Below are 13866 nucleotides of genomic sequence, written 5' to 3'. Positions count from 1 at the left end.
CTTGAGTTTCCTAGATTTTCAGGAGACGACCCAACTGAATGGTTTAATCGAGTAAACCAATTTTTTGAGTTTCAGAATACTGCTGAAACACAAAAAGTATCATTGGCTTCCTACCATCTAGAAGGGGAAGCAAATCAGTGGTGGCAGTGGATTCGCAGGAATTTCCAAGATGAGGGACGAGCTATTGCTTGGGTGGATTTCGAAGATGAGCTTTGGGCTCGCTTTGGACCGTCAGAGTGTGAGAATTTTGATGAAACTCTTTCAAGAATCAGACAAACTGGATCCTTGCGTGAATACCAGCGAGAATTTGAACGGTTAGGCAATCGGGTCAGAGGTTGGACACAAAGGGCATTGGTGGGAACTTTTATGGGTGGTTTGAGGACGGATATATCAGATGGCATTCGTATGTTTAAGCCACAAACATTGAAAGATGCTATCAGCTTTGCACGAATGAAGGATGATCAGCTCATGAGACAGAGGAAGTTCATACGTCCAACACCATCGGTACGAACCCCTCTAGCACTTCCACCATCAACGTCAACATCACAGGTGACACCGATACGACGATTGAGTTGGGATGAAATGCAACGAAGAAGACTGCAGGGGTTGTGTTTCAATTGTAATGAACGTTTCACAGCAGGGCATAAATGTCAAGGCGCAAAACTACTGATGTTAGAAAGTCATGCTGAGGACGAGGAAGCTGTCGATGATGACATCCACAACAAATATTATGCTGCAGAGCACCTTGAAGAATCTGTTGAACCTGCGATTACGTTACATGCGTTAACTGGTTGGACTGCACCCAAAACCATGCGAGTAACTGCAAGAATTGGGACTCATGCCATATTCACACTAATTGACAGTGGGTCTACACATAATTTCATCAGTGAACGAATGGCAAATTTGTTGCGTCTACCAGTGGTATCTACTAAAGCATTCACAGTAAGGGTAGCAAATGGGGAGAATCTCAAATGTCAAGAAAAGTTCAACGCAGTTCAGGTAGACCTACAAGGCTCTATTTTTTCCTTAACACTTTATTCTCTACCACTCACAGGGCTAGATTTAGTGCTGGGAATTCAATGGCTGGAGTTACTCGGGTCTGTGGTTTGCAACTGGAAACAGTTAACCATGGAATTCTTTTGGGCAAATAAAGCCAGACGGTTGGAAGGGATAGATGGTCAGGAGATCAAAGCTGCTACATTTAAAGAAATCTCAAAAGACGTTTGTTCCAGCGGTGCTATATATGCATTTTGTTTACAGATCACTATGCAGGATATGCATGATGGTATTTCACCTAGCATGCAAGGAGTATTGCAAGAATTTTCTGATGTCTTTAAGGAGCCTTGCAGTTTACCACCTTCCAGACAGATTGATCACAGTATTCCTTTGAAAGAAGGCACTGAGCCAGTGAATGTCCGCCCATATCGATATGCTCACTATTAGAAGGAGGAGATTGAAAAGCAAGTCCAAGAAATGCTAAACTCCGGACTGGTTCAACCTAGCACTAGTCCCTTTTCTTCGCCAGTCATCCTGGTCAAGAAGAAAGATGGCAATTGGCGTTTCTGCACAGACTATCGTGCACTGAATGCTGCAACAATTAAGGACAGATTTCCAATTCCCACGGTTGAAGACATGTTGGATGAACTCTTTGGTGCAGCCTACTTTACAAAGCTTGATCTAAGGGCTGGGTACCATCAAGTTCGAGTAAGTCCTACTGATATACCTAAAACTGCATTCAGAACACATAATGGACATTATGAGTATTTGGTTATGCCTTTCGGCTTATGCAATGCGCCATCTACATTCCAAGCTATAATGAATTCCATCTTTCGTCCACATCTTAGAAAATTCATCTTGGTTTTCTTTGATGATATATTGGTTTATAGTAATACATGGGAAGAACATTTAGAGCATGTCCAGCAAACCTTGTCCATACTACGACACCATCAATTCTTTGTCAAGAGGAGCAAATGTGCCTTTGGGCAACAGGAGCTGGAATATTTGGGGCACATAATCACCAATCAGGGGGTGAAAGTCGATGCCCGAAAGGTAGAAGCAATGGTGGCATGGCCACGCCCTACTAATATTACTGCTCTGCGTGGATTTTTGGGTTTAACAGGTTATTATCGCAAGTTTGTCAGCAAATATGGAGTTCTTGCTCGGCCTCTCACCAACCTCCTCAAAAAAGGGCAATATGTGTGGGATGATAAGGCAGAGTCTGCATTCATGGCACTCAAGCATGCCATGACCACAACTCCTACACTCGCCATGCCAAATTTCAACGACTCATTTACTATAGAGACTGATGCTTCTGGTGAAGGCATTGGTGCTGTGTTGTCGCAACAAGGTAAACCAGTGGCATTCATGAGCAAGGCCCTTGGTGTCACAAAACTGTCTTGGTCTACATACGCTAAAGAAATGTTAGCTATCATTGAAGCTATTCGTTTATGGCGTCCATACATTCTGGGCAAGAAATTTTTTATTCTAACTGACCACCGCAGTCTTAAATACCTTTTGGAGCATCGCATTGTCACACCGGACCAACAGAAATGGGTGGCCAAACTGCTAGGCTACGACTACGAAATTATATATCGCCCAGGACGTGAGAATTCTGCAGCAGATGCACTGTCCAGGATACATGGCAGCCCCGTTCTTAACCATTTGTTTATTCCTCAGGTCAGTCTATGGGAAGATATCAAACAAGCTGCTACAACGGATCACTATATCCAGACTAAAAGTCGTTTGGCCAGTGATCAACCTGAAGGACATTATCAGTGGCGTCATGGGTTGCTCTTCCATAAAGGCAAAGTCGTTGTTCCTGCTGATGATTCCTTACGCACTCGTTTAATCCATGAAATGCATGATACCAAAACTGGTGGGCATTCTGGCGTCTTACGCACCTTCAAGAAATTGGGCCAACAATTCTACTGGCCGGGGATGCATCGTGCGGTGGAGGAATATGTTCAACGCTGTGACATTTGTCAAAAGATCAAGACTGAAACCATGGCTCCAGCAGGTCTTCTACAACCCTTACCGGTTCCTTGCCAGGTGTGGGATGATATCTCATTAGATTTTGTTGAAGGCCTACCGATGTCCCAAGGGAAAGATGCAATTATGGTGGTTGTTGACAGGTTCAGTAAATCCGCTCATTTTCTGCCATTAACTCATCCATTTACTGCTAAAACTGTGGCTGACAAGTTTGTAGAAGGGGTTGTTAAGCTTCACGGCATGCCCACTTCCATTATCAGTGACCGCGACCCTATTTTTGTTAGTAAATTCTGGCAAGAATTCTTCAAGTTGTCGGGCACCAAATTGAAACTTAGCTCTGCATACCATCCACAAACTGACGGCCAGACGGAGGTCGTTAACCGATGTATGGAGCAGTATTTGCGTTGTTTCGTTCATCAATGGCCTACCAAGTGGAACAGTTATATTCCGTGGGCTGAATACTGGTATAATACTACGTACCATATATCTGCTGGCATGACACCGTTTCAGGCATTGTATGGTCGACTCCCACCATCCATTCCATTATACACTGAAGGCACCTCACCAGTACATACAGTTGATCAGCAATTGTTCCATCGTGATGCCTTGCTTAAACAACTCAAGACCAACTTAGAGGTTTCGGTTAATCGCATGAAGCAGATGGCCGATCGGAAACGAAGGGATGTCTCATTTGAGGTGGGCAGTCTGGTTTTACTCAAATTACATCCCTATCGCCAGCAAACAGTTTTCAAACGTGTCCATCAAAAACTAGCCAGTCGTTATTATGGTCCTTACTTGGTTTTGGAAAAATGTGGGCCGGTTGCTTACAAGTTGCAATTACCAGCACATTCCCGTATCCATCCAATTTTTCATGTGTCCTTGTTGAAACCTTATCACACGTCTGCAGAGACAGCTGCTCCAATCCACACCGAGTTACCACCAGTTGCTGATGACGGTGTGGTCATTTTAGAACCGCACTCAATCTTAGATACACGTTGGATCAAACATGGGGGCCAGCTTGTTGAGGAGAGCCTAGTTCACTGGCAACATCTTTCACAGGATGATGCTACCTGGGAACCAACTGAACAATTGTTCGCTCAGTTCTCGCCATCCATCCTTGAGGACAAGGATAATTTTCGTGGGGGGAGTAATGATAGGCCACGACGTTCAGCTCGTGGCCTCAAACCAAACCTCAAATATCTGTAAGTGTGCATGTTCCATGCACTACACTCAAACGTGCAAAGAGACAATACATGCAGGAGGGCAGTTAGAAGACGTGGCAGTATGGATGGTCTCTGTCCATTATCATTTATTTTGTAATCGTGTATTCTTTTTATTAGTTGACGTGTAAACGTGGGTAGTTAATTGGCTTTGCTATTTAAGCAGCCAAGTCATGTTTAATTGGGAAGATATTATATATGCAAATTGCGGTTTCTTTCTCACCCAAAGAGAAGGCTTTATTCACAGTAAATATTGGGACCTAACAGATTCAGGTGATTACATCCATCTGGTTGCAGCATGCGCTGTTCTCTGAAGAGATTTCTTTTTTCCTCTTCTACCGTTCAAGTGTACATTGGTCTTACAATTATTACTTCACTGCAAAGGTCTTCTTAGTGTGACAGTGTGGATGCAGCTGACACACCCACCCCACCTTGCATTTGAATACAAAAGCAATCCACCGAAAGGCACTACCAGAAAGTATATATGAGACAGAAACATTAAGAAACAAAAGAAAAGAAAACCTAATGTAATCAATATTTCCAAGTTCTACCTAACCTAATAAAAATGATAGGACTTTGGTAGCTCGTATCTTCAGGGGCAAAGCTGCTGTTTCTACTAACAGAAACCAATACTGTGACCTTCCCACCTTTCCCTTATTGATTGAAAGAAAACGCAATAAACCCAAATAAAATAAGAAATTCATGCAATTGAAAGAGGTTTACTGTCAACCTATAAACTCAAGGGATGATACCTAATTGGCTATATAGCATATGTATGCCATTTAGATTTCTAGCTTTCACCTTACAGAAAAGGGCAATGCTAGCTAGCAACTGTTGCTCTGATACTCTCCTGGACATTTGCTTATTCAGAAAAAAAAAAAAAAAAAAAAACCTTGAGCACAGCTTTAACTTGTTTTTCCGGTTTAAAAGGAAGGGATAACTTCTAAACACAAATTTCTTGTTATTTTTTATAATTATGGAAGCTATTCCCTGTTCATATCCATTGCCGAATTCTTGAATCTCCTTTAGGATCTCTATGTCACGTCCTCTCAAGGAAATATTTTGTTCGAGAAAATCCTTCACTTGCAGATCATTTGACAATCACCAAAGACGGGAGAATCACTCTTTTTTATTTTATTTTATTTTTTTTATAAACGAAATTTAGCTCTGAAACATTTGCAGATGCATTTCACATATCCTGTTTGCAGGCTCTTGGGCTATTTTTCTGCTCCGTATGCTTTTCAATACCTTTCCAAATGCAATATTTGCCAAATGTTGATTATCTGTTGCTGCAAACACATTATAAATTCTAATGACCCCATCATTCAACACATTCTCTCTTTCGAATGCTTCTGTTATGGTTTCAAATCTATTATAAAACAAACCAAATTTTAAAAATCGTTGTTTATTGGTGGTGGCTCCCTTGCACCTATCCATTTCTTCACAAAATTGTTGACACTTTCAATTAGGAAAGTAGAGGTGGAATTCTTGCAATTGTCGTAAAGTATTAGCAGAGGAGGTAAAGCTATGCGGGAATTCAAATGGGAATCAAAATTTGCATCTAGCGTCCATGTCATACTACTTGAGGAGGACGAAAGAGAGCGATGAAGGTTAGGGACAGGAATCTTTATGGGTGGATTACTGGTTTGGCTAAACAAAATATAACATAAATAAAGTGCTTGACATGAGAGAGAAGGAGCGTCAAAATTGAGTTTTTTTATCAGGCTAACACAGTTTAGTAAAAGTTTTGAAAATATAGAATATGATGTAAAAGTTTTGCAAAAATAATATCTTTTTACATAACTCCAGGCATTTATTCTTGTTGCCCCTCATTGAATTTTCTTATTTTTTTGTGTGCTTTTGGTCCAAGCAGTTCAGTCGCAAAAAGTTTCTTCATGAATTTCCAGTAATCACCATAAAGTGCAGTGATAAATCCCGAGGTTCCACAAGGGAACTCATCAACAAATTTAAAGCAAATGTTGGGCGAGACGAAAAGGCAATATCATTGATCTGGAAGATCTCTGTTGCCATGGATGCTGATGATACGAGAAGACAATGCGAAGGGCCCAGTCGGAGATAGAGGAGAGGGCCATATTAATTTGGAGGAGAGATTGTAGAAACATTTGTACAAGGCAAGAGTGAAGAGGTGGAGGTGACCAATCACTGGAAGAGATGGTGGGCTTGGAGGAATGTGGAGTTTGGTGTTGGTTGTTGCTTTGGTGAGTTTCTTGAAGATAAACTGGGGGTGAATGGTTAAGATCATGCAGAAGAGCAAGAAGATGTAATTATTAATGTGGATGTAAGTATTCATGGCCATCGTTATAGCATATAAATGCCTGGTTATAACCCACTATTTCTATTAGCGATTCATTACTATTATATATATATATATATATATATATGTTATTTCCTCAAAAAATTATTTTTTTTTGTCACATGCTATATCCTCAAACTGTGATATTTTTGATAAAATACCCCCAAAATTCTCTTAAGATTAGAAGATCTGTAACCGGCAAAACAAGTTATGGGTTGTGTTCAAGTGTCACAAGCAGACGAGATATTCACTTTGCCTACTTAAGCCGACAACTACTGCCAGGGAAGAATTCACATTCATGTGCAGATTGCTTTTGAAAATGTTATACTTACCTTTCCTGTTTCTCACGTTCCAACAAATTAACAAAATCCTTTCCTTTCCTTTTTTTTCTTTTTAATGATACACCAAGGCGAATTAAAGCACCATCTCAAAGTGCAGGCTTGAGGTATTGGGGACTATAAAGGAAGTTGAGGTATGATCCCAATTCGTAAATACATAAACCACTTATATTAGCTTCCTAGAAAAGGTACCCGGCACAGTCACAAAATGTCGCACAAAGGGTGCTTTCAGACCTGTTGGTGTATGAAAACAGTTTCTGCAGACGCAGTTTAATACATTCTGTTTAGAATTCCCTGTCAAGTCATTATCACATGATCTAATCCTGGAGCATAACCATTATAAAATGAAAGAACTTACTTGAATAGTAGTCAACCAATAACCTGTGCCATCCATCTGAAACAATAACAGCCAACTTATCATCCATAGCAATTTTTGCTTCCCTTTGTTTTTGCCAGATATACTGAACCTGGCTAATTAATGACCGGCCAGAAACATACAATAAGCTAGGCCAGAAAAACAGAAAACACTTGCAAAACAGTTAAGGGCAACATGCTGGTAAAAACCCCAATTAGTTCCAAGGACCTTAGGAAGTGGATTATGACTCGGTAGTAGATGAAAAAGGCAAATTCAATATCGCTAACACTTTACATTGTCTTTCAACAGTTCTGTTATATATTCAAAACAATCAATATACCCAGATGTAAATCCACATAACATGAATTGGCAAACGTATTTGATCTTCCCTTCAAATGTAAGGATGAAAACCCTATTTCCCACAACTATCAAACTATCAGATGTATATAATAAGCAGAGTAGACCGCGAAGAAAGCTAGCTACCATTACTTTGGCAGCAATACATGAAACTACCACTAGAAAACCATTGTTACAAAACAAATATCCTCCATCCAATGGAGGCCTGCTTAAACTCATCTGCCATCTAAACATATGCATCAGCAAACAACCAAAAGATGGTCACATAGACATAAGCTTAAGACCATTATCTGGGGCACCCATCCCGGCAGCCAAGTCAGCATCAAGTTGAGTATGCGGTGCAGGTCCCATCATTTGCTTTACACTGCATTCAGCAAAAGTAACATCAGACTATGTATCCTATCCGCTATTTTAAAGACAATTAAAGTAGACAAATCTGTGGAGGTTCTTCTTGGTTATCTCCAGGAATAAACAAGACATCAGAGGAAAACTGACCGCTTCTTGTGACGTTTGGTCTTGAAGTGCTCGTCCCTCACACTCACATTAGCAAAGTAACGGCTGCCCAAATTAGTTTTAAAAGAAAAGCTGAGCAACCAAAGCAGAGCAGCAAAGTTGTAAAAAAGCAAAAAAAAATCTTTTACATACTCGCAGTGCAGACAGTAATATTGGCCCATGCCAGGTAAATCCTCGTCAAGAGGCAACGTTGCCTCCTTCATCTCCCCGTCAGGCTTTTGCTGCAGCTCCTCATATACCGCATCGTCGCGTGAATCAAAATTATCGAGTCAAGGAATTCCAAGAGAACAAATATACATACATACATACATAGATACATATATATATATATATAAAGACAAATTAATATTAAGGATATCTTTGAGTAGAAATTTTGAGCGCCGAGCCGTCTTGTGAGAGTATCTTCTCTTCTTCACCTTCCTGCTTGGACACTTGCCTCCCATTTTCTTTTAGGGTTTTGATTTCTGGGGAAAGAGAAATTGAACTGCTCTTTATAGCAAACACTGTAACCGACGTCGTTTTAGCCTCCGCTCATCCTTTTTTGATTTAGAAAAAATTACCCTACTATCTTATAGTGTAGTCCGAGTTTTAAAATAGGGCTCCCTTATAATTCAAACAAACCTGAAAGTCAATAGATACTTGAGCCCTCAAATGCCATTTGATTCATGGAATAAAATGAAGCTTTCTATAAATCATAGGAATTTGTACCCATAAGCATATATGTTTACCAATACCAAGTTTATTCTTGAAAATCCAACTTCAAAGGTCAGAATTATTTTCCCAAGTGTAAACTACCAAAAACAACATCGATAAAGATATTAGATATTCTTCACAAGAAGGATATTCAAGAATTACCTAGAAGAGTTTGTGCAAGGCTATTGTTCTCCAGGTAGTTGTAAACTAAAATTCTATGATTTCCTTCTACACAACAATCATATAACTTGACTAAATTTTCAGGGACTATCTCTAACATTGTTTTAATCTCTGCTAAGTATCCTGACACCCCTTGTCTCAGTAGAAGGTTGACGAGACAGAGAGAGAGAGAGCAAAACAATCACGTTGAAACATAAATCAATTTTAATAGTAATTTTATTGTTTGATTTGGGAAAAATTAGAAGTTCTTTACTGTCCGTCGAAGAACGAGATAGAATTAAAGAGACAAAGTAGTTTGACATATATGCCTTGTTTGTTTGGTATAAAATTAATTTTTAAATTTTTTTATATTTGTTTATCAATAAAAAAAATTGATCAATAAAAAACATTTTTCAATAAAAATAAATTAGCTTAATTTCTACAAAAGTGTTTTCTTTTTATTTTGAACAGAAAACACTTTCTAGAAGTTATGAAAAATTTAGAAATATTATATTATTTACTGATTATATCAAATTTAGTCCTTAAATTTTTTATTACTATATATATTTTGTTTTAAATATTGGTTTTCTTTAATTTCATCTTTTAAAATTTGATTTTTATATTAACTTTGTTCCTTATTTTTATAATTGTTACTTGTTTTTTTCTTATTATTTTTTAATTGAAATTTTTAATCTATCAAATTTGATCCTCATTCTTTTGATTGTTACTTATTTTATTTGAAATAATTTATGAAATGGTAATTATTATTATTTTAATTTCTTCATTTTTCAATTTTTTTATTTGTTAGATTTGATCTCTATTATTTTGATAATTATTTATTTTATTTGAGATAATTTATGAAATTATATATATAATATATATATATTTTTTTATTTCATTCTCATTTAACTTTTTAATTTGTAAGATTTTTTTTTATTATTTTAATAAACTTGAAAAAATAAAAAATTAATAAGTTATTTTCCATCTCATTTTCCATGACATAACTAAATACTAAAAAGTGTTTTCCAACTTATTTCCATTACATTACCAAACATCGAAAAATAATTCATTTTCCGGAATTCACTTAAAAAAATATTGCTTTCCAGTTAACAAACGAAGCCTTAATGTTTCTAATTATTAAAATATATACAAGGATATTGTGGTTATTTTATTATATTAAAAATTTGTTTTTGTTCTAGATTGTAAATTATAATTTTTTTAAAATTTTATAAGTGTAATTTGAATTAAATTATAGGATATTAAAGGTAATTTCCCCTTTAATTTATTATCCTCGTATACCTTGTTTAAATGAGATTTAACCAAAACATTATACATAAATCCTCATGTTGCTTCATATCATTGATTTTCATGCCATTTTTTAATAGCTTATAGACTTTATTTTCTTGTTCATTAACAACAAACTTATAGAGTTGTTCCATGTACACCTCTTCTTCTGCGTCATCATTTAAGAAAGGTGTTTTTCATTCATTTAATGAATTTCAAGCTTTTTAATAGTTATGATAGATATTAATATTCATATGAATATTATTCTTGATATAAGTGAATATGTATCAAAATAATCTACACCTTCTTGTTATCTAACTCTTTTCCCAGCAAGGCTAACTTTATATTTGTCAATATTACCATAAGCTTTCATATTCCTTTTAAAGATCCATTTATGGCTAATAGTTTATTGCTAGTTCTCATGTATGTTTATTCATAATGATTTCTATTTCACTATCAAATGCCATCTTGTAATAAGAAGCTTCAAGACAAGACGTTGCCTTGGAATTTGTCTAAGGTTCATGTTCTAACAAGTACGTTAGAAAATCAGGACCAAATATTTTGGTTTTTTCCCCCTTTCACTCCTTATCAACTCAACTTTATCACCTTCTAATAGATGATGGCTACTTAAGGTAGCCCCAATTGTTCTTTTAAATGAACAATTTTCTTGTGTTTCCTTTCATGGAAACACCTCTTCGAATAATGCAACATTTCTTAATTCCATGATAGTATTATGATGAATATCTTTAATATTTGAATTGATTACAAGAAATTGATATGCACGTTATTGTAAGCTTATTTGATAAATACATAATTCACATTTTTAGGTCTTCTCTTGGCTTTTTTAGGATAATGTACCACTATCTTTGTAAGACACCCTTACATTTTAAGGTATTTATAAGAAGATTTTCTACCTTTTCAAATTCATATGGTATAATTAAAATGGCCTCCCCCAACAAATTATGAGGTGCTCTTGAACTTATTAACACGACATTTATCATTTCTTTTAAAGTGTGGTTCTTACATTCTGCAATGTCATTTTGTTGAGGTGAATAAGAAGCAGTAATTTGGTGAATAATATCATTTTAAAAACAGAATTTTCCACCTCTATAACTTTTTATTACCTTTATTTTCTTATCAAGTTGGTTTTTAACTTCATTCTTGTAATGTTTAAATATTTTAAGAGCCTCATCTTTGCTTCTAAGCAAATAGGTATAACAATACCTCGTGGAATCATCTATAAAAGTAATGTAATGCTATTTCTCATCTCTAGTTTGCATAAAATTTAAATCACTATTATCCGAGTGAATTAAACCTAGAGGTTCACTACCTCTTTCAATTGAGTGAAAAGAAGTTTTTGTGAATTTTGATTTTACACAAACCTCACAGTTATGTTTTTCTATAAAGTCATACAAGGTAATAAATCAAGATTTATTAACATTTATATAGGTTATAATTCATATGGCCTTGCTTGTCATGCCATATATCACAAGACTCAAGCAAACAAAAAGAATATGTATTATTATTATTATTATTATTATTATTATCCATGGTTACAATAGTCATTACATTCATTTTGAAGAGGTTATCACTAGGATACCCCTCTTTTATGAACACTTTATCTTTAGAGAATATAAAATTTTCACTCTTAAAGACCAATATAGAACTATTTTTGCTTAACAACAATCCAGGTATTAAGTTCATTAAAAGTTAGTAACATTAAACATATTGTTGAGGCTTATTGGCTTTTTAGAAGTCATGTTCAAAATAACTTTTGTATTACCTAATAACTTGGAGGTTGATGAATTCTTCATGTACAATTAATTATTCATCATTCACTTCTTTATAAGTGAAGAACATCCTTTTTCTTAATGCATACATGTCTAATTGCATTAGTTTCAACCCACCACTAATTAAGATATGTAATCAAATTTACTTCAAAAACAATAATAAACATGTTTATTTTCAAAACTTTATCAACAAGGTAATCAACCTCATTGATATTAACTTTAGTAATCATTATCTTTTTTAGGTTACTTTGCTGAGCCTTATCTCTATAACCCTTGACTAGGTGTCTTGTCTTGTTATAGAAAAAAGATCCATTAAAAGGTTTGACAATACTTTTTCCCTTATTAACAAGCTTTGTCTTTTGGTTTTTATTGTGGAACTTCACCACTAGCTCCACAAAGTTTGCTTTAGGGGCTATACCAAAATAGTTGGCCTTTTTATTTTCTTTCTAGACAACTTATTATCCTTATTTAGTCTTAAGACAAGGTCTTAAAATCTTACTTCTTTGCTCTTATGCTTAAGCTAATTTTTGAATTCTTTCTAAGATGGTGAAAATTTCTCAATAATTGCAGTCACTTGGAAGGATTCACTTATAAGCATTTCTTTAGCATAAATATCATGCAAAGTTGGTTGAAACTCTTGAACTTGACTCATAATGATTCTTGAGTCAACCATCTTAAAATTTAAAAATTTATCGATTTTAAACTTTTTCATACTGATAATTTCAACCTTGAAGTTTTTGTCCAAAGTTTTCAAAAGTGCCTTTACACTCTTTATTGAACTATACATATTATATTGTGTATTGTCCAATGTATTCAAGATGTGGTTCTTACACATGAAATCACTAAGATTCCACCATCCAAAGTTACCATAATAATATAATCAATCATATTCATTATTTGACAACTTTGATGCATTTTTTAAAAAGAACTTTTTCAAGTTCAAGGTGGTCACATAAAGCAGCATTTTATGCAGCCATCTCTTAAAGTCTCTCTAGTTAGTATATAGTAGGTGGTATGATTTTTAACTTCCTATTGTTTTCCAATTTGTCACAAGCAACTAGATATGTGATCATATAATGTTTAGTTTATAATCATGCAAAGCTATAATTTCATTCTAAGCTTGCAATCATAACAAAAGACTACTATACATACAAAGCAAGTATTAAATCATACATAAGAGATTGAAACTAACTCCTAATTACAAAAAAAAAAAAAAAAAGTGAAAAATTGTAGCCCTTGACACAAAACACTATAACAACAACAATGTTTTTCTTTTGTTTTGGTCCCTAGGCTTGTGTATGCTTTAGTTCATTTATTTATTTTTCTACTTATTTGGTCATTTGACATTTCTTTTGGTTTGCAAATGGTCTTGGTGATTTATTTTCAATGCTTATGTATAGGGATCTTAAGGTGTCGAGAAAATATAGGTTTGAAAATATTTTTGGAAACAAAATTCAATTTACTTTATTTAGAATAATTAGAGTTTCAAAGATCGAATTTAAAAGTAAAAAACATGTTTAACAACTTCTCCCCCTCCAAATTCAAGGATTGATTTGCATAGTCAACGATGAAGTTCATGTTCTTTTTTTTTATATATTAGTTTCTTAAATTTAATTTTATTTTCAATTTTATCCCCTTTCATTAGCTTTATTTAAGATTTAACTTGGTATTTCATTTTGGTTGCCTTGATACTAGGATCTTGCAACATCATGGGAGATTTATAGTGCTCGGTTGATGCTCAATTTTAAAAAATAAAATAGAATTTGACTCATTTAAAACAATTAATGTTGAAATACCAAAATCAAAATTATACAAGTATGGGGATTAGGGTAAATGGGCAAGGAAAATAGGTTGG

The 13866-nt window shown here is 35.3% G+C and overlaps 1 protein-coding gene across 1 annotated transcript; it reads right to left on the bottom strand.

Annotated features, from left to right (window-relative positions):
- Nucleotides 1-7470: 7470 nt before the first annotated feature.
- On the bottom strand, nucleotides 7471-8553 carry LOC118035956 (uncharacterized). The gene is made up of 3 exons (XM_073405223.1): nucleotides 8218-8553; nucleotides 8068-8130; nucleotides 7471-7936 (listed from the first exon to the last, which is right to left on the bottom strand). The coding sequence occupies exons 1-3, from the start codon at nucleotides 8286-8288 to the stop codon at nucleotides 7834-7836; spliced, it is 237 nt and encodes a 78-aa protein (XP_073261324.1). The 5' UTR covers nucleotides 8289-8553; the 3' UTR covers nucleotides 7471-7833.
- Nucleotides 8554-13866: the final 5313 nt, after the last annotated feature.

Source organism: Populus alba, chromosome 16, assembly GCF_005239225.2.
Source record: "Populus alba chromosome 16, ASM523922v2, whole genome shotgun sequence".
NCBI classification, from domain to species: domain Eukaryota; kingdom Viridiplantae; phylum Streptophyta; class Magnoliopsida; order Malpighiales; family Salicaceae; genus Populus; species Populus alba.
The sequence above is the reverse complement of the archived record's forward strand: the minus strand, read 5'-3'. Positions and strand labels throughout refer to the sequence as shown.